This window comes from Anarrhichthys ocellatus, unplaced genomic scaffold, assembly GCF_004355925.1.
Source record: "Anarrhichthys ocellatus isolate YVR2014 unplaced genomic scaffold, GSC_Weel_1.0 scaffold4, whole genome shotgun sequence".
Lineage (NCBI taxonomy): Eukaryota > Metazoa > Chordata > Actinopteri > Perciformes > Anarhichadidae > Anarrhichthys > Anarrhichthys ocellatus.
In genome coordinates, this window is record NW_022280034.1 from 4,977,034 (window position 1) to 4,996,439 (window position 19,406).

The 19,406-nt window shown below is 44.6% G+C and overlaps 1 protein-coding gene across 3 annotated transcripts in view; it reads left to right on the forward strand.

Moving 5' to 3' along the window:
* Nucleotides 1–19,170, forward strand: part of usp54b (ubiquitin specific peptidase 54b) — a 45,518-nt gene extending 26,348 nt beyond the window's left edge. For 2 of the 3 annotated variants that reach the window (XM_031842988.1, XM_031842989.1), the window contains 12 exons: nucleotides 2,501–2,650; nucleotides 3,260–3,452; nucleotides 3,679–3,861; nucleotides 4,218–4,428; nucleotides 4,798–5,184; nucleotides 5,447–5,574; nucleotides 5,667–5,828; nucleotides 9,577–9,724; nucleotides 12,072–12,895; nucleotides 13,867–13,988; nucleotides 14,073–14,204; nucleotides 16,765–19,170. In XM_031842988.1, coding sequence (XP_031698848.1) covers nucleotides 2,501–2,650; nucleotides 3,260–3,452; nucleotides 3,679–3,861; nucleotides 4,218–4,428; nucleotides 4,798–5,184; nucleotides 5,447–5,574; nucleotides 5,667–5,828; nucleotides 9,577–9,724; nucleotides 12,072–12,895; nucleotides 13,867–13,988; nucleotides 14,073–14,204; nucleotides 16,765–16,851 — 2,727 coding nt within the window. In that variant the 3' untranslated portion in view covers nucleotides 16,852–19,170. Of the gene's footprint in view, nucleotides 1–2,500; nucleotides 2,651–3,259; nucleotides 3,453–3,678; nucleotides 3,862–4,217; nucleotides 4,429–4,797; nucleotides 5,185–5,446; nucleotides 5,575–5,666; nucleotides 5,829–9,576; nucleotides 9,725–12,071; nucleotides 12,896–13,866; nucleotides 13,989–14,072; nucleotides 14,205–14,418; nucleotides 14,559–16,764 lie in introns of all 3 variants that reach the window. The other variant, XR_004212648.1, reaches the window with a different exon arrangement.
* The last annotated feature ends 236 nt before the right edge of the window (nucleotides 19,171–19,406 follow it).

Consider the following 19,406-nt stretch of genomic DNA (forward strand, 5'->3'; position numbering starts at 1 on the left):
AGCGCGCACGCCCACATAAATACAGACGCAAGACCCTAAATGTGTTTGTGAAAATAACTTTTTGTAGAGCGCGTGCCAATGAGATATTTATGGTGGTGATTGCACCGTCAGTGCCTCGGGGAGCTCATGAGACTTCCCATGGATGTGCCAGATTTATAGCTTCTCTGGTGGCAGGATTGTGGGGAGGTCGTGGGGTCCACCACTGTGGTCGAGATTGAAATGTTTCGACACATATTGGATGGATTGCCATTAAATAGCATTCATGTTTCACTGACTTTGGTGATCCTCTGACTTTTAAGTTAGCTCCACCATCAGGCCAAATGACCATTACCTCACCCATTTTGGACTACGAATGTGAAGCCTCGAGTTCGTCATTTTGGCCGTCACCATCTTGAAACAACAGAAGACATTTTTAAGCGCCCAAAAATGTTAATAGAGTAACATATAAATATGTATATATGTATATAATACAATATAATCGTATCAGCATGCCAATCTCTAAGTAGCCACACACTAAAGCATACTCCGCTTTATTGTCTATTTGACTAAATTATGAAATGAACATCATGCTGTGTTGAAGAAGACTTGAAACTAACGATTGAAATCATAAACTCATGTTTACAATATTTACAGAGGTGTTAAATAATAAATAACAATATAGAATAATAAATATCTGATGGATTGCCATGAAATTTGGTACAAACATTCATGGTTTTAGCAGTTGCTATTAGAGACTGAAATCTATGTGATTCTTTTTTGCTGTAATCTTTTCTGTCCAAAACTTCTGTAACATTTGCTACTTCGTCCTGCTCTTAATAAAGACTCATCTGTTCTCACGATTCATCCGTACCCCTCAACTCGGCTCTTTTGTTTAGCCGCGATGTCATCAAAGGCCAATAAAAAACTGAAATATTAAATAAACGATACCAGAAAGACACACGTGTAAATGCAACACTGTGCAACACTCAAATACACTCTCGACATGTGCTTCAGAGCCCAGTAAACTGAACCAATACCATTCCAGCTCACTCTGAAAAACAACACATTATAACACATTTCCCCACCTGACTTCCATTATTCTCATGTAGCTGCTGCTTTCACACCTCACACGTGTCCGACCCCTGATACTCCGTGTCACGACTGAGTAATGTTGATGCATTCCAAGGCAACTTTAACATCTCCAGCCGCATTCTGAAGCGATATCTATGAATAATGGATAAGTGAATATGTGTTACAGTGAGTCAAGTCCTTTCCTCTATCTCCTGTCTCCGCCTGCTGCTGTTTCCCTCCTTTTCATCCCGCTCCTGTGAGATGAAGCTAGTTGTCAGATACGAATCTGAGGCACAATCTGTCGCATTCTCTGCTTTTGTTTAGTCGTTGAAATCAGACAAAGTGAATCCATCTGCCTCCTGTATCTCTCCTCCTCTTCCACTGCTTTCACTTTCTCTCTTTGTCTGTCCTCTGCATCTGCTTTCTCTCCGGGTTTGCTTCCCCGTTACTCTTTTATGTTCTTTCTCTCCTTAGATTAGATCATTTTAGTGCTGAAACGATTAGTCTATTGCAATTAATAGATGACATCATGTCTTTTATCAAGCAGAAATGCTGGAAACTTGCTGGTTCAAACTGATCAAATATGAGGATTTGCTGTTTTTCTTTGTTTTGTATCGTTGTAAATTTAATATCTTTGAGTTTTTTTGATTGTTGGTCTGACATTTTATTTTCTGCTATTTTGTAGACAAAAGACTAATTGATTAAAAGCAGTTATCAACTAGAAAAGAACTCGCAGTAGAGTGCAGCTCTCCGCCAGGTGTGTCTGCAAAGACCACTGCTGTAATGTTAAATGAATGAAGCAGATTTTTCACTCGCACGTTTCACACAACAGATTCACTCTCACTTTAATAAATGCAGCTGTCTACACCGGCTCCGTGCAGCTGAACTGCAGTTCACTGTGTATCAGCCCGGTTAGCTGTTAGCTCCAAAACACACTGTAGTACACCCACGGGCTGCTAACATCTAAGTAGTATAAAACAGCCAATAAAATATGTTTTTTAAAAAGTGTGAGTCAGTGTAACCGAGAGGTCCTTGAGCATACAGTCGCAAAAAAATATTAGGCTGACGGGTCCAGCAGTGCGCGGGATTAGCCGTGGACAGCCATTACTTTCTTAAACCAACACCCTCAGTACTTTAGTTTGCATTGATCTGTGTATGTAACACCTGCAAATTGTATTACTGTGAGATCTGTGCATCCCATCTGTATGAAAAGCTGCAGTGTATGTGCATCACTGTGCAGTATGTGCTGCATACAGTGAGAGAGTACAGTGTGTGAAGGATTACTGCATGCAGCATACTGTATAGGTGACCAAAAATGTGCTTGTATTCACATTAACTCCCCCTATCTCTATCTCCCTCCCCTACCTCTCTTCCCTGCATCCCCCCCTCCCTCCCTGTCTCCTCTCCCTCCCCTCTCTACCTCTCTCTCTCCCTCTCTCTCCCTCTGTAGTTGTTCTACCGTGTGACAGAGGAGAGGGCTCGCCAGGCGGAGCTCTACTTGGTGGGCATGGTGTGCTACTACGGCAAGCACTACTCCACCTTCTTCTTCCAGACCAAGATACGCAAGTGGATGTACTTCGACGACGCCCACGTCAAAGAGGTGAGACACAGTGTGGAGTCTGCATGCTGCAACGCGGGCAGGGTGTGCGGTGCTGCACAGTATCCGCTGCATCTCCAGTTGTGCCCGTGAGAGCAGCAGTGACAAGAACTACGCCATGTGTGTGAGTTCATGTGATGCATGGTCAGCGGGGGCGGCTTGAGATGGAGTATGTGCTGGAGGTCTAATCCCTGTCTTTGTTCAATCGTAGCACGTCTTGTGTTGTGATACTTCATGATTCAAACAGGAGCTATCCTCCGTAAGGCTGGGAAATGATATACACTTTGCAGTGACTGAGCCGACGGAGGCCCGGTTTGTTTGTGCCAAAAGTGTGATTTATAGTAATACTATATGTCCTTGACACTTTTATCAGGCACTGTGCACACTGTCGGTCATATTAGGCCATTGAGTGAATGGGATAATATGATATCAAGAAGTACCTACAGCAGCACAATGTGTGTTTGACCTTCTAGTTATCGTGGGATATGTTGTATCTTAATATGGATAGATTTACTTTCTCTTTCTTGTGTGTGTTTGGGGGGGGGGGGGGGGGGGGTGGTTATATGTATGTTCATGCCTGTCTTTGTGTGTGTTGCCCTGCTGCTCCTCCAGATCGGCCCTAAGTGGAAGGACGTGGTGTCTCGCTGTATCAAAGGCCACTATCAGCCCCTGCTGCTGCTCTACGCTGACCCCCGTGGGACGCCGGTGATACTGCAGGAGAGCACCAACCCCTGTACCAGCTCCAACCCACAGCTGGAGCTGCAGCACTGCAGCAGCAAGGCTGGTTACGACAGCGAAGACTCCGGTACAGCAAAGATGCCACACTCTGCTACGGATCAGATTACTGAGTGTTTATCATCGAGGGGGGGGGGGGCAGGCATTGTTTCAGCTTTAAAGCTCTGACCTTCAACCCTATAATCCAACTTCAGCCTCTGTATACTGCAGAGCCTGAACTTATTTTGCTGCCTTTGACTGTAACCATATGGGGATGCAGGATTAACTGAAAGGTCATCTCCCTTTCTCTTGTTCAGGTCGGGAGCCGTCCATATCCAGCGATACTCGTACCGACTCTTCGACGGAGAGCTCGAGTCACCGCGCCTCCCGCAGCCGATCCCTCCACCAGTCCACGGGCAGCCACCTCTCCAGCGAATCCCAGACCACGGTGGTCTGTAATCACGACACCGGCACACCGCCGCACGGTGCTGACGCCGGAGGTAATACTGCATTTGAGTCCAGGGGCAAAGTTACCGATACAAGTTACCTATGCTCACAGTGTAAAGCTGCACCTTTGGTAAAAACACTCTTACAGCTTCGAACAACTGCAAATACACAACTGCAGTGTTTTCAGAGAAAGTACTAAACTGCAGAACTTGTCCGAGGAACAAGTAAGAGCAAACAGTGGTAATGATGTGAGTTGTTTGTGCTTCGTCCCTGCAGACTCTTTAGGTTATCCGCCTTGTTACTGGTTATTCTCATGTTTACTTGCACTGCTGCCTACATAATTGGCCCCTGTGGGATAAATGAAAATGTTATTGGGTTTACTTTTTCTGTCTTTCTCTCCCACATTCAGAGTCAGCAGTGGAGGGTCCTCCCTGCCCTCCCTCTCCTCCTCTGCAGGAGACGGCCGTCTTCCTCCTCTCCTCCCGCCGGCCACTCACCTCCTCCTCCTCCTCCTCTCGTCCCCTGTCCTCCTCCTCTTCGTCAGGAGTTGGGGGCTGTGAGGGCGGGGCTGGGGGACCCCACTGGGAGGATGAAAGCACCAGCAGTGAGAGCAAGTCCAGGTACTGCGCCACTGAGACACACGAACACATCAACTTTAGGCACCCTGCCTTTTGAATTCCCATTCAAACTGTGTAAAGTTGCATTTCATATATTTTATTTATTATTTTATTTTCTGACTATTTACATAAGCAAAGATCAGTACACCTTGCAGTTAATAAGTGAGAAGTCCTCTACCTTATGCAAACAGATTCCTGCTCTGAAAATCTTACTGAAGTTAGTGTACTATTAAGAATAAAATGTACCATGTGCAACTTTTGACTATTTTTCACCAGTCAAGCAGCTTATATTTGGCTAGGACATAACATCATTCTTTCCTCTCCTGGGGTCGTGTAACACCTCGTGTAACAGCTTCCTCCCTTGCTTTGTAGTTCTTCTGGAGGACGCTACAGGCCAACCTGGAGGCCCAGAAGAGAGGCCCTGAACATCGACAGCATCTTCACCCGACCGAAAGGCTCCTCTGTGGGCTACAACACCCTGCCTGGTCCCTCTCTCCCTCCAGAGCCCCAGGACTTCTTTCCCTTGGCGGAACCCGCTCCACCCTCACAGCCGGGGCTGCAAGAGGCGGAAGGGAGGGAGGCTGGGGAGTTGGAGGCGGGGTTTGGGCTGGTCGGACAGCCCAGGTCTCTGGGCAGCGGGCGGACAATGGGTCCCCCTCCCCCTCCACCTCTGAGAGGGGTGGAGCACCAGCCACGTCTCATTCAGAGGATGGAAAGTGGCTACGAGAGCAGTGAGAGGAACAGCAGCAGCCCCGACAGGTAGGAGACTCACCAATAACAATTACTGTCCCTTCCTTTCCGTCTCTGTCGTTCATTGTCTTTCCCTCTCGGGGTTTCTCTGTCACATTCAATTTCCCTTCATCAGCTTGAAATACGAATGTGAAAATGAACAACAACAACATGTCCAACAATCCATAACAACGAATCAATCAATGGACAGATTTGTCAAGAGACATATGATCTGCACTCTCAATATTTCTTCCTCTTTTGTCTATTTCTCTTGCTCTCTTTCCCTCCACAGGGAGGTGGGGCAACAGAAACGGGTGCTGATGTCAGGACCTTCATGGCGTTCGGTGCCCAAGTCAAAGAGCAGCGGTGCCATCCTGCAGGAGCTGCCCTCGCCCAGCTGGGGCAGCGGCACCAACACAGGTGTGTATTACTGCGTGTGTTTTCATTAATCTATTGCAACTTGGATTTGACCCGATTGATCGTTTCCATCTTTTTTTTTTGTGTTTGCTCAGGTGGACCAGGGCGCAGTGAGCTGGACGAACTGCAGGAGGAGGTGGCGAGGAGAGCCCGTCAGCAGGAGCAGCAGAAGCGGAGGGAGGCAGAGCGGGAGGCTGCCATGGGATTCAACCCCAAACCCAGCAAATTCATGGACCTGGACCAGCTCCAACACCAGGGTATGGAAACGGAAAGAGGGACGAAGAGAGAGAGACAGAAAGCGACAAGTGGCAGGGAGAAAGAAGAGATGGGAGGTTAGAAGTTATTTAAGGAGAGCGAAAAAGAACGATTCACCCAACTTACAGAAAACATCTTCTCTCACTTACCTCTAGTGGTATCTAACGATGCAGATAGATCCTGTTTTTCATGCCAAAGTTTTATAATATTCGTCTCTTTTTCCACACAATTGATGGGAATAAAATTACATTTTTGATTCTTACAGCAGTTCATATGGACAATTTCTTTTCTGGAAATTAGTTCTGATGCAAACACTGTCTGCATGCCATGAATCAGTAAGTGAAAGTATGTTTTTGTATATTTGTGTGAACAGCAGCATTAAAAGCTGCACAGGGAAACTTTTTATGTTTAAAGAAGAAGAACCACTGACTTATTGGTCAGTTTGAATCTCAATTTTCCCTCACAAAAAGTAAAAGCAAGGCAAATTTATGGCATTTTCAGTTGAAGGGCTGTGAGGCTGTTTTAGGATCCGGGCTAATAAAGTGTATTTTTATGTTAAAATCTGGCCCAGTGCAGATTCAAGGTCACATTATCACCTGTTGTCTAGTTTAGCTAGCAGTCACAGTGACTTATACGTTCTGTCTGACCTCCTCTTTGTCCTCATTCCCATCTGTTCGTCTGTCTCTCCATCTGTCTCCCTCCGTCGGAATGTTTTATTTGTCTATTAGTTCAGTGTGTGTGACTCTTAGTCGTACTTTATATATATATATATATATATATATATATATATATATATTTTATGTTTTTTGTGTGTCATCCATAAGTCTTTTATGTCAGAATAAGTGTGTGTGTGTGTGTGTGTGTGTTTGACATTTCCAGCTAACAAAGTTCAGGAAGCAAATCCTGGTCAGATCAGGTTTTACCGACATGACTCCTGTGGGACGTTTACTGACCAACAATAAGAGTTGGGAACTTTTCAGGGTCATTTCCATTCAAAGTCACAAACCCAGTCCAAGTTCAGAGCTCTAGGGAGTTCACAATGCTCCTGAGTTTCTTAATTTGCATATTCCGAGTGTGTGCGTGTGTGTGTGTACACCGTGTATGTTTGTGTCTCCCTGTGTTCATATAGTCATGTGTGTATCTGTGTATCTTTACATATGTGTGTGTGTGTGTGTGTAGGGTTGTGTTTTTCAGAGCTTTAGATGTGAGACTTAAGTCAAACTTAAAGGGACAATCCACCAATTGTACATGTCAAAGTCAATTCACTCGAATAATGAGACTGTAATGTCTTCTGTGGCTCTGGAGGAGCTTCTGGCGTAATTACTCAATTTACATCAGATGAGTAATCTCATTTTGGCTTTGGGACTCTTCATTTACGTTACAATGGGGCCGTGGAGTTATGAAAGATTTAGTCACATACCAGGAATGGAGGGTCTAACGAAAAACGTATAGTGGTGCATTATGGGAAGTCCATTGTTTTGGGAGCTTGACTCATACTAGAAACTAAAAGCTGGTCGTTGCATCAATTTCTTCTTCAGCCGCTACCAGCTCTGTTGGTCCACCAATTTGGTCTCGACTGAAATATCTCAACACCTTTTGGTTGGATTGCTTGGATATTTTGTTCATACGTTTGTGGTTTGAAGAGGATGGATCCTCCCTCACTGTTGAGCTCCTGACTTTTCCTGCAGCGCCTCAATAATAGAATTTGTCCAAACTAATGAGTTTCCCATCAACCTCAGCTGTACTTTGTGTTTTTACCATGTGCTAACATGCTAACACGCTAAACAAAAATGCTTAACAATATATCTGGTAATTATTTTTAGCTCGAAGCGCCGCTGGGCCTAAGTACAGATAGTCACAGAGACGCCAGCATGGCTGTAGACTCTTAGTCTCCTTTAATCTGTCTCTGGCAAGTCCCCCAACTTTGTGGATTTGCAGTACTAAATACACAATCAGGATTTCAGACTTGACTTGGACTTGATTGCTGTGAGCTGACGTATTTCAGACTTAAACGTTAAAATACAAAAACACTTCAACAGCAACATTTTCATGGGTAGCATTCAGACACTTTAAAGATCTATAGCTTGCAATTTGCAGACTTGTGACTTGACGTTGACATGACCTAAATGACACGAGACGTTTATCAAGACTTACTCTGACAGACTTGACACGTGGCTCTGGTGTGGTCCACATTCCTGTCTGTGTGTGTTTTCGTGCATATGTGGTTCTTGCATCCACACATTATATGTTTCTGTGCCTGTGTTACTATTTTAAGAAAATACGTGTTGGTGTGTGAGAGAGCCTCGTCTCAACTGCAGGTGTGCAGGTTTTCCCCTCCAGCTCAGCACTTACTAAATCTATATCAGGGATTATCATGTTGTGTCCTGTCTGTCCTACTGTGTGTGCTTCAGTGTGTTCAGCTTCACGTACCTGACACACGCTCACACACACACACACACACACACACACACCCCTGTGAGTACACTCAACCTTGATGAAGTGAAAGGACGACTTGCGAATGAACAGATGGCATCACTATCAGTGCCATTACGTAACAGAATTTGGTTTCCCACATCCGTATCGATGGTTTCAGCCGGACTCTAAACAATCTGCCTCAGTGTTTTAGAGGATGTTACAGCCAATGACAACAACAGAGCTGCCGTCAACCGTCCTTCATTCTGTCTCTATCAATCAAAAGTCTGTAAAGTCAAGCCAGGATGAATGATGGCTGCTCTTTTATTGTCCTCTTCTGCATCTTTTCTGATAACAAACTAACACCATTCAGGGTGCGTTCAAAAGGCTTCGCACCATAGAAAGCTTAGTACTTCTGGAGACACCCTGTCTGGTGTCTGTGGCTTCATCAACGTAGCCTTTACGTTGCTCCTCATGTATCTAATCTTGACTTTTTGACTTACTAACTACAGTCCAAGTTTACAGATTGATGCATTTACTGTAGAGTTGCAAAGTGGCAAGTGATGCTGGGTTTGGGAATATTCTTCCACCCTGTAAAGTCATTGTTATCCTCAATGTTGGTCAACACAATTGGTTAAACTAAGTGTAACAGTAGAGTGGCTCAAGTAGAGAAGAGTCACAAACTCAGAGAACAGACTGAGTGCTATTTGTTATACTGGACAGAAATATTGAATATGCTAACATTAGCTGACATTAGCCATCATAAGCTACTGGTCTTACCAGACCAGGTCATAATTGAGCATTATTATGTTATGTATTTCTTATGGATGTAACTTTTAATTTGTAAGAGTATAAATATCTCAAGAGTTACATGATCTAGTTTTAAAGATGCTATAAGTGGATCATTAACACATCAATATCATGGTATTTTGTATGTATTGTTCAACCAATCCAAAGAAGTTCTCCAACTGTCACATAACATTGTCACTGCGTAGACGCCCAACAATAAATCCTCCCACTCTGCAACTCTAAACATGTATAAAATAGACACGCACTGACTTACAGCAGAGGAGCGTATTGCATGCCGGCCCCCTCATAACCACTCCTTCTGCTCTGCTTCTATTTTCTCTGTCTCCTTCTGTCTCAGCTGTTCTTTCATCCTTCTTTCATACGTTGTCTCCGTCTTTATCTTTTTACTCTCTCTGCTTCTGGTATTCCTCTTGTTCGTTTTCTTTCCTTTCGCGTTCCCTCACTCTTTCTTTCTCTCGGCCACTCTGTCGTTATATCTTCCTGTCTTTTTCTCTTTTTTATCTCCCACTCTGTTGTTAACATCCTCAGCTGTGCTCAGACCCCTGCATGAGGCTAACGCTCATAGCGGATTGGTTGTAGCTGCGTGCATGAGGAGCACTGGGGGCCCAATCAAACGCAGGCAGGAACAGGAAATGGAACGGGAGACAGGAAGCACCCACCCACAGGGGCCTCGCAGGTACCACCACTGTCCCCCTTTATGTGTCCGCAGCGGTGCCTGTCTCAAAACCACCTCAGACCCCCTTCCTCCCTTCCTCCCTCCCTCACTTGGTGTGTGTCCTTGGCTCAAGCTGTCCTTAAACCCAGCCCAGGACTCCTCTGTGTGTGTCCTCTGGGTACTGGCTGTCTAAAAACACCTCAACACCCTCATGTTTGTGTCTTCAGCTCTGGCTGCCCAAAATCCCAGAACCCTTTTTCTTTTTTTTTGTAAATCCAAGCACTGCACTCTCCCATCCTGCTGTGTGTGTGTGTGTGTACGTGTGTCTGAATGTGTGTGTTCTCAAGCACACACACTTGACTATATACAGTAACTTCTTATCCCCTTTGTGTTTGTGTGTTTGTTGCAGTGCAGTAAAAACCTGCTTTGCTCGGCTCTGTGTAGCCATCGAGAGTAAAAAGAGGGAGACGGAGTCGCTCTCTGCTTTTCCGTGCTTCACTGCTTCCCTGCGCTGCTGTTGTGCTGCTCTTTGTAGCCGTGTGCTGCCAAGGCTTCCCTCTGCTCTTTGTGTGCCGCTGATCTGTCCCTCTGTACACTGTAAAGCTGCAGTCCGTCGCTGTGTTTCTGTCCCGTGTGCTGCTGTGCGATTGTAGTCACAGGTCCTGTGCTGTGGCTTGTTGTTTTGTTTGTTTTTTTGCTCTGTGTTTGTGTGTTACAGTAAGTCAGTCCGCTTCCCACCTTATGTGTTAGTTTGGCTGTGTGAGGAGGGGAAAGAGAGCTTCAGCAGTGAAGTTTTCATATTAAGGGTATAATAAGGTATATTTAATATTTAAATAGAGTGAGGCAGCTTATCTAGAAGCTGATATAAAGAATAAATCACATTTAATATAGTTAAATAATAGTAGTTAGACTATGCAGGCAAGTATCGGGCCCAAGCATCCCATGGATTTAATTATTAGTTTATTTATACCTTTGGGTTTTGGACTGTTGGTCACACAAAACAAGCTATTTAAAGATGTCAACTGTTTTACTGACCAATTTATTATAAATGAATTAAACAAAATACTCGAAAAAGAAAATGCATCGATCACGATAGAAAATAATAATAATAATAATACAATTTAAAAAAGGAGATTAAATAGAATAAACATGTGATTAATAAAAGTACGAATGCAATAAAACACAGAGAGACACAGAATAAAAACTATTTAAAAGCTATTTTGAAATAAAAAAATTGTTTTAATTGCAAAGGCCCTGTCTCCTGTTTTTATCACAGAGGATCTCGGGTTAAACTCATATGACTTTAGCAAGTTAGAAATATAGAGGAAATTATGGTGATAAGGTAAGTTAAGGCAATGATTGATTTACTTAATTAGTCACGTTAATGTTGGGTTAAGTCTTTGCTTCATTAGAACTCAATTAAAACTGCAGCGGAATTTGTAAAAAATGAATTAATTGTAAATCCAACAGTAAGAAGGAGGGATGAAGGAGGAGGTAAAGCTCAGCGCTCAGCCTCTTTTATTACCTTCCTCCTCTCCTCTATTGATCAACACAAGCCTCAGATTTATAGCTTGCTGCTGCAAAGCCTGCTGGGTAATTACTAAGGCTGAAAAGAGACGGGAGAGTTTAGTGTGGGGGATGGGGGCTGACACTCACGTAGACACAGACAGGTTAGCACACATGCTCTTTAAAAATAGACCAACACATTTACAGACTTGTTGTTCACACATACCACCACACACATTAGTTTACCACACACACACACACACACACACTACTTCACTGATAGAGTACAGAATCTCTGCAGAGAGGATCCACTAATGTTCAACATACTGTATATCATGTCCTCCACATATCAATGTATGTAAATCAATAACGTAATATAGTGGCCCGCCGAGACTGAATTACTCCAGACTGTAGAGGCCACATTTATTCTCCGTGTTGATTCTACTGCATCAGCGCAGCAGCAGCTAGATTGCTCTTTTGATAATGAGATTGAATTCTTCAAGTCTTTGGTTGTTTGGGGATGTGGATGTGTTCGGATCAGAGAGTGAAGTTTGGTGAATCTGCAGCGAGCTGTCAGTCTCCGGAGCTGAGCTTGTGCCTCACTCATGAACAGCATGGCTGTGCGATCCCACACACAAAGCTGCATCATTGTGTGTTTGTAGCTGTTCGCTCTGTATGAAAGTGTGCTTGTGTGTGTGTGCGTCTGTTTTCTGCTTGTTTATCCTGGTGTGCTGTTGTGACCTTCCCTCTATGCAGTAACTCACCTGACGTCAGAGCGGCTCTGTTTGTTTTTTTTGTTGGGTGGGGGGGTTTGTTCCATGCTGCTGGCTGACTGACACCCTCCTTCCCTTGTGTCCTCCAGTGAACAGCCTGGCCCGGTCCAAGTACTGCTGACGCCCAATCAGGAGGAGGAAGAGGACCAGGCAACGCCCAACCAGGACGCTGCTCTGGGCCCGGACCCGCCCCCTCCACCCTATCGGCCCGCTCCCCCTCGACCCCCGCTCACCCTCAGCATCCCTCACCCTTGCGCCCCTTCCAGCCAAGGGGGGGAGGAAGAGGGTGCGTGTGCGGGGAGGAGAGGGGAGGAAGGCGAGGATGGGAGGGAGGGGACGGGAGTGAGGCTGTGCGAGTTGCTGCAGGCAGGGGGGGTGAGTGTCAGACCCCTGGGGAAGCACTTAGCCATCTCTCTGCCCTCGCTTCCTCTGCGTCTCTGGGATACACACACCACACACACCGCACACTCCACACACCTTGAACCCACACGCACACACCCTCCCCCTCCGCCCTCCCCTCCTCCCCCATCTTCCCCCCTGGAAGCTTCTGGGCAAAGGAAACCTCTCACGCCTCTCTGGCAGCCCCCCCAGCCCCATTCCACCGCCGGTTCCGCTCAGCATTGGCCGAGGCACGAAGCTGCCGGCGACAGCGGCACACGGCATTGGTCCTCCTGGAGTTTGGACCGTCCCGACGCCGTGGTGACGCCGTATGACACGCCCCCCGACCGATGTGTCCCCATCAGGCCGCAGGCGACCAGTCAGCACTACAGCTACAGTTGCCAGGCTTCTCCAGGGCACTACATCTCCCAGCATGCCCCAGGGCAACACGGGGATCCCTGCTGTGACTGTGAAGAGGCTGAGCTGTCTGAGCTTGACTCCCTTTACCAGGCCAGTCTGCAGGCTGGAAAGACAGGTACACACACACACACACATACACACACACACACAGGCACAAACAACATAACTCAGAGCTACCACGGTACAACTTCTAAAATATATTACAATGACATACAGTATATAAACAATTATTACATTACAGTTTAATTTGAATTAATTTATAGTAGAGCTGAAACGATTAGTCTATTAATTAATTAGTCAATTGTCAGAACATTGATCAACAATTTTGATTATCAATTAATTGTATGAGCAATTTATCAGAGTTACCTTTCGTTATTAACATCGTTAATAGAAAATGTCTGATTGTCGAATAAAACAGTTGAAAGACGCTACCTGAGAGCATGAGAACTTTATGATCGGGATTTTTCACTTAATGATTATTAATGAATCAACCAACAAGCAACAGATCAATTGGTAATGAAAATAACTGTTGTAGTACTATGGTACTGTATAATAAAGTTTACTGTTAATTCTCAAACAGAAATTCTCCTTAATGTATGTTCTAGAGACAAAGCTATTTTAAAATGTATTTAAAACCATGTTTAGAAATTGAAAACAAGCTAAAAACCTTAACTTTGTCCCAGTTCTATACTACTCTGCAATTGTGAGAATGTTTGTGAGTGTGCATTGTGTTCACACTGTAAAGGTGACGGAGTTATACATAGGAAATGGATGAGCTGCTCACGGCTGCAAAAAAAAACCTTCAAAATATTAAGAGCATTCAAGTTTTTGGTAAAAAGATACCATTTTTTATTGAATTGGTATATTGCATTATATCACTACCTGCTAGTATAAAACCGATGTATGTTGATTTGTTATTCATGTTGAATAAATATTAATGTTTTACCTCGGATATGTAAGGGTAAAGATTTATGAACATAGGGAGTTTTTTGAAAGCTTCCACTAAAATGGCAGACAACATGTTTCAGAGACCGTCCTTGTATGTTCGTGTTTTGACCTCCAGCCCTGCTTTGTGTGTGTTTTCAGGCTGCAGCCCATCAGAGAGGCTCATATCAAGGGTGGGAGGCCAGGCTCGCTCCAAGACCCCCAACGCAGACATGGAGAGGAGTGTGTACGGGACGGACTGCCCCCCCACCTACCTCAACAAGGTATAACGTCCACGGCTTTTCAGCCCCTCGCAGGTCATCTGATCCATTTTCCAGCGTCTGACAGATAATTTTCTCCCTCTGCAGCCAATGATGTTGCGGGATCTGCGTTTCGGGGTGGAGCCTGATGATGGGGAAAACCTGAGACGAATCGGACGCAGTCTGAGCGGCACAGTGGTGACCTCCCGCCGCAGCCGCCTGACTGCAACGCGCAGCTTTGTGAGTGTGACGTCCTATGCTCTGCCGCCTCCCTGTGGCCGTGCCGTTAAACTGCACCCGCCCGACGTCCCGTGGCCGTTGCACTTTACACTTAGCTCTTCCCTGGGCTCCTCTCCCCCGCTGTTTGTCTCATTTCTCCCTTTTGTTTCTGCTTTTTCGACTTCCACTCTGTCCCCCTCTCTCTGCTTCTCCTCCTACTCTTTCTCTCTCAAAGGTGAAGCAGGCTGATGTCAGTGCCTCTCCTTGCTTACTTCCTCTCTTCTGAGTCCCTGTTGCTATTCCACCACTATCATCTCCTCCATCATCCTCATCACCAACACCTTCTCATCACCACCTCCCTCCACCGCTTCACAGGTAAACACTGCGCTGGGCACGTATGGCGTTACTCTTTTGATCTTTAAAGGGAAATACAGCACCACTCATCTGCTTAGGACTTGGAAGAGTGTACTTATTTCCTTGGTTGAGCTACTTTGAGTGCTAGAGGAGAGTGTGTACGTGTGTGTGTGTGTGGGAGAGAGAATTTCTAAATCAGGTCAGAATAGCAAATTCTTTTCTTGGTATGTTTTAATTTTTGGCAAACTCATCTGGCACAGAAGTAGGTTAAGCCTTTATTTGCACATAGCTATATCCTGGGGATGGGATGTGCATTCATTTAATAACTGTGAGGACCCAAAGGTTATTTACACCCCTCTGCAAATGTGTCATGTGTCAAATTTAGTTAAACTCTCCAAAAGAAAACACCCAGCTTCTATAAAAAACCACTATCTATCTATACCATCATCTTTAAGGATCACAAACGACATCATTTTAATCCGATCCTGCTTCAGAAACAACGCCGGTTATTTCTAACTTTTGTAGCTCTGCTCCGCCAGAATGACGCATTGAAAAACTGCTGAGCTGTCTGGTTTGTTTGAGTCAATTAAGGTCTCTCTTTTTAGATACTTTTTATAGTCCGCGGCATCTGCCGTGTTTTTACGCTTCTTCCGTTTCAGTGTGCGAATATCGCTGTGGGAGCTAAGAACAATGCGCATCGATCTGAAATATTTTTCTAAATGTTCTTGTTCTCTATAGTAGAAAAACTTGAATATTATAATTAGTAATAATTCCATTATTTTGCCCTAAACGACAGCTTGCAACAACTGGCTCTAGCCCTAATGAAGGCACTGCTGCTTTGAAGAAGAACATCTTGATATATCACATATCAGTTCTCTTCAGCAGCTTCCTTTTGTAGAGCAAACACTGACAACAGAAAATACTTTTTTTTTTATCCCAAACAGATATGTAATACATCAAACTGAAACTCCTGTGGGGGAAGCTGCCTGAGGCACCCAAATAATAAACAAACCCGGAAACAGTGATATTACAAATACAAAACAGAAGAAGAGAAAACACAGCGAGTCGACACTGACTCATAAAACCTGTCACATTTGTTTTCTGTCTGTTTTGGATGTGAAGCCGCGCAACTGCTCTCTAAAATACAAGGCTTTATTCCCCCGTTTGTTTCCGGCTGCCTTGCTTTCGTTCTGTGCATGTAAACGTTACATCCTGGTTTTCAGACACCTCGGTAAAAACAGCTCCAGTATTCTGAGAGGAACCAGGAAACTCTGATGTTCCATGTAAAGGTCATGACCAGACAAGGATGATAATATGTAAATGCTGTGGTGTGGCATTTAAGACGGTTTCTGGTTGACTTTTCACCGTCCATCAATTAGTCACATGACTGGAGAAGACTAGACAAGAGGACCATAAATTACCATAAATACAAGATATACAAAACATTAAAGCCATACAGGTCTTTCTTTTACAAAATAAAATATCAGGTTTTCATCCATTATTGGGTAGAAAAGGTTGAATCCTGTTCATACAGTAACAATAATAACTTTCACTGCTCTTTAAACCTAAATTTGTGGGTAGTTGAAATTGAATTGAATAAATAACAGTTCACGAACCATCCCTCTTTTAATGAAATTCACTGTACGAATGTGCAAAAGATACCCCCAAAAAATATGCTGATGGTAGAAAAGTTTTGCACACATGTTGCTGAAGTCAATTCTTTTTTTATTCATGTGGATTTTCGACATCATATTAGATATATCTTGCGCTCCAGTCCTGGTCTGGAAGAGATGTTTTGGTGTGATGTCAAATCACTTTACTAAGAACTTTACCTTAAATTTCAGCCAAATTTAAAAGTTTGCATCGATAAAATGATATGAAATAAAAGACATTTAATTAATTCAACTGAAATGGTGCAGCAAATAAACATGACATCTTGTGTTTAAGCAGTTCACTCAATGAGTGTATTGGTTCGGCGAATGTTCTACTTAGATTTAAGTAGAACGTTGGAAACGTCAGTGTTCAAGTCGTGAAAAGCTTCCACCGAAGAGCACACGGCATGCTGTTTAGAGCACCAGTGGGTTTGTGTTTGGACCTTCTGCGTCTGTTTGCAAGCTGTCGCCCATCAGAAAGGCTCAAGTAGTTTAACCCTTAAACCTCTCAAAATGGTTGAATTTGAGGCGCACCTTCATGCTGATCCAACCTGTTGTCTCCTGTCTCGTCTCAGGAGCTGCCGGGCAGTGCGGGGAGCTTCTGGCTGTGTCTGACGGGCGTCAAGCTGTCTTCTGACCAGAGTCCCGCTCTGCTTCACTAATGTCTCATAAGCGGCCACCTCCGTGCGGGGGTGGCGCGGGGGGCAGCAGCGCCGGCGTCCTGGACGGGGCCTCGCCTTGACGGACCTGGAATCGGCTCGGGAGGATCCAGCTCAACTCGTAACCTGTTCCTCCTCCTTGTCCCCGCAAACAACATGCACACGCAAACACATGCACGCACACATGCACATCTGCACTGACGTAGAGCCTCCCTCAGCGCCTGCAGCACCCCGCTTAGCCTCTCCTTGCCTTCCTCCCTCCCTCCCTCTCTTGACCTACTATTCTGTCTATGCAGTCACTCTGACCCCCAACTACAACCTCAACCTTCCCCCTTACTTCCCGGGACTGTCGTTTCTTGTCTCCCCCCTGGGTTTTTAAGAGGGCTTCCCTATGCAGTCAGCCTGGCGAGCATGCCGCTGTCAGTGGTGTCTCACTCGGCCGCTCACTCGGCCGGGTCTGACGGGGACCTGAGCTCTCGGCAGACTTGTTCTCCATCCTATGGGACCCTCAGCTCGGGGGGGGACTCTTACCAAGTAGCTACGCCTCTTCCTCTTTCTTCATGGGCCTTTCCTGTTGGACGCACACATAGCAGAACTGGGTCTATTTCAGATGGACAGCCATATTTTTTCTCTCTTTGTTTTGGGGTTCGTTTGTTTCGTTTTTTTCTTCCTGTGTGCGCGCACAGTAAACCCGCCCGAGACCGAACTCACTAATTACTAAAAGTCATGTACAGAAACACTCATGTATGAAACCTGTATGTTAATTAATAAGACCTTATGGAATGTTGATAATGATAATTAACAAATATTGGTAAACTTAAAGTGGTACTTCCTCATTGTCTGCATTTCAAATAGGAGTGGAGTGCACTTCACAAGTGTCTAGCAGGAGTTTCCGCCCCCCCCCCCCCCCCCCCAAACCGCTCGCCGACCTAATGACAGCTCTCCCGTTTCTACCGGGAGATTAAACAAGAAAAGCGCTTCCTTTTTCTCTGCTTCTTTCCTCGTTCCCTTTTTCCCTCTTTCTCCCTGTCGTTTATTCGCGCTTTCTTTCTTACTTCCAAACAGGAAACGGTAGCACTAGAAATAGGCCAACAGGGGAGGAAAGTCATGAAGGAATGAGACGTATGTAGGTTAGGAAACCCTTCTCTTAGGCTTTATCAATGAATAAAAGAGATGACTCAAGTGCGCTTTACAAGGTTACTCGGCAGAAGTGCACTTTCCGAAGGCTATTTGACTGAGAAGCAGCTGGAGAGAAGTCGATGGTGTTTGTTTTACTTAAAGGCCTCAGGTGAACTTTAGTGGCACTTATCAATTCACACTTTATTATTTCTCCCACAAACTGAAACTGGTTTTGAGACCTCAGATGTGAATAGAAAATGCTCATCTTCAGCCTGAGACAGTGACATGTCTAATATGAATATGCTTTATATGATATATATGTATTAGAGGTATATTTTCAGCCAGTGAGCTATCTTCTTCAGAGATGTCAACCATTCCTCAGTTGTATGAACAGTTATTATAAAGTGTCGAACAGTTATAACTTAATTCACCCCCTTTACTGAGGAGCATTTTGACATGTGTAGAGTACATTTATTATATACTTTATTCTAATTAATATGATATATAATAACAGAGTCCTTATACAACAATTGGCCAATATAAAGTTCTTGAAGAATTTTAATCATGTTGATTGATCGTTGTAACTAAACCAAAGGTTGGCACTTAACTCAGAGAGCGTATTTAACATTGCTGTTTTTATTTTAAATTTAGGTTCAGATTTTGTTGTTGTTGTTGTGGTTTTTGTTTGTTTGTTTGTTTGTTTTTGGGTTCTGGATGTGGGAGAATGTAGCCAATTGTAGCGCATGAGTCCGCTATGCAAATCAACCTTCCCTCACGATCCTGTATCAGAGACAGTCAGGAGGCAGACACACCCACCCACGGGCGCTCTCATGGACTCTGGCAATGGCACGCAGAGGTGCAGGAGATCTCACGTTTAATGCTGCTGGGGAACTTTGTTGTTCTGCAATCTAACTGCTATGTTTCAACCGACGGAATGCAAAAAGAGAGCAACAAGTAGGGAGAGAGCAAAAAAAGGGAGAAAGAGAGCGAATGAATGTAAACCAAAGGATGAAAGTGTGTGTTTGCGAATGATGTGGTGGTCAGAGACGAGAGAGGTTTGGAGAATGCAGACGGTTCACCGTATGTGGGTGTGTGTAGACTGTGTGTGTGTCAGTTCTGGGGTGGTGTTGCTCGGGGAAAGAGGGAACCTGTATTTTTGCAATAAAGTTATTACCAATGCACTCCCACAGGGGGCGTAACCACCGTACAACGTCTGTGTCGTCATTTGTTGGTGGAAAGATCAGGAGTAAAGATGATGTCCACCTGTTTGAGCCTGAGAACTGCAGTGACCTAGTACAAGACAAAAAAACATGTTCCACTCTCTGTTTGTAATAATTTATTCCACATATCTATGATTTTATTTCTGCATGGAATGTTTACAATACTGCATTTCGTTTATTCTCTGAGGAATCCTTTAATACATTGTAATGGTGTCTGTC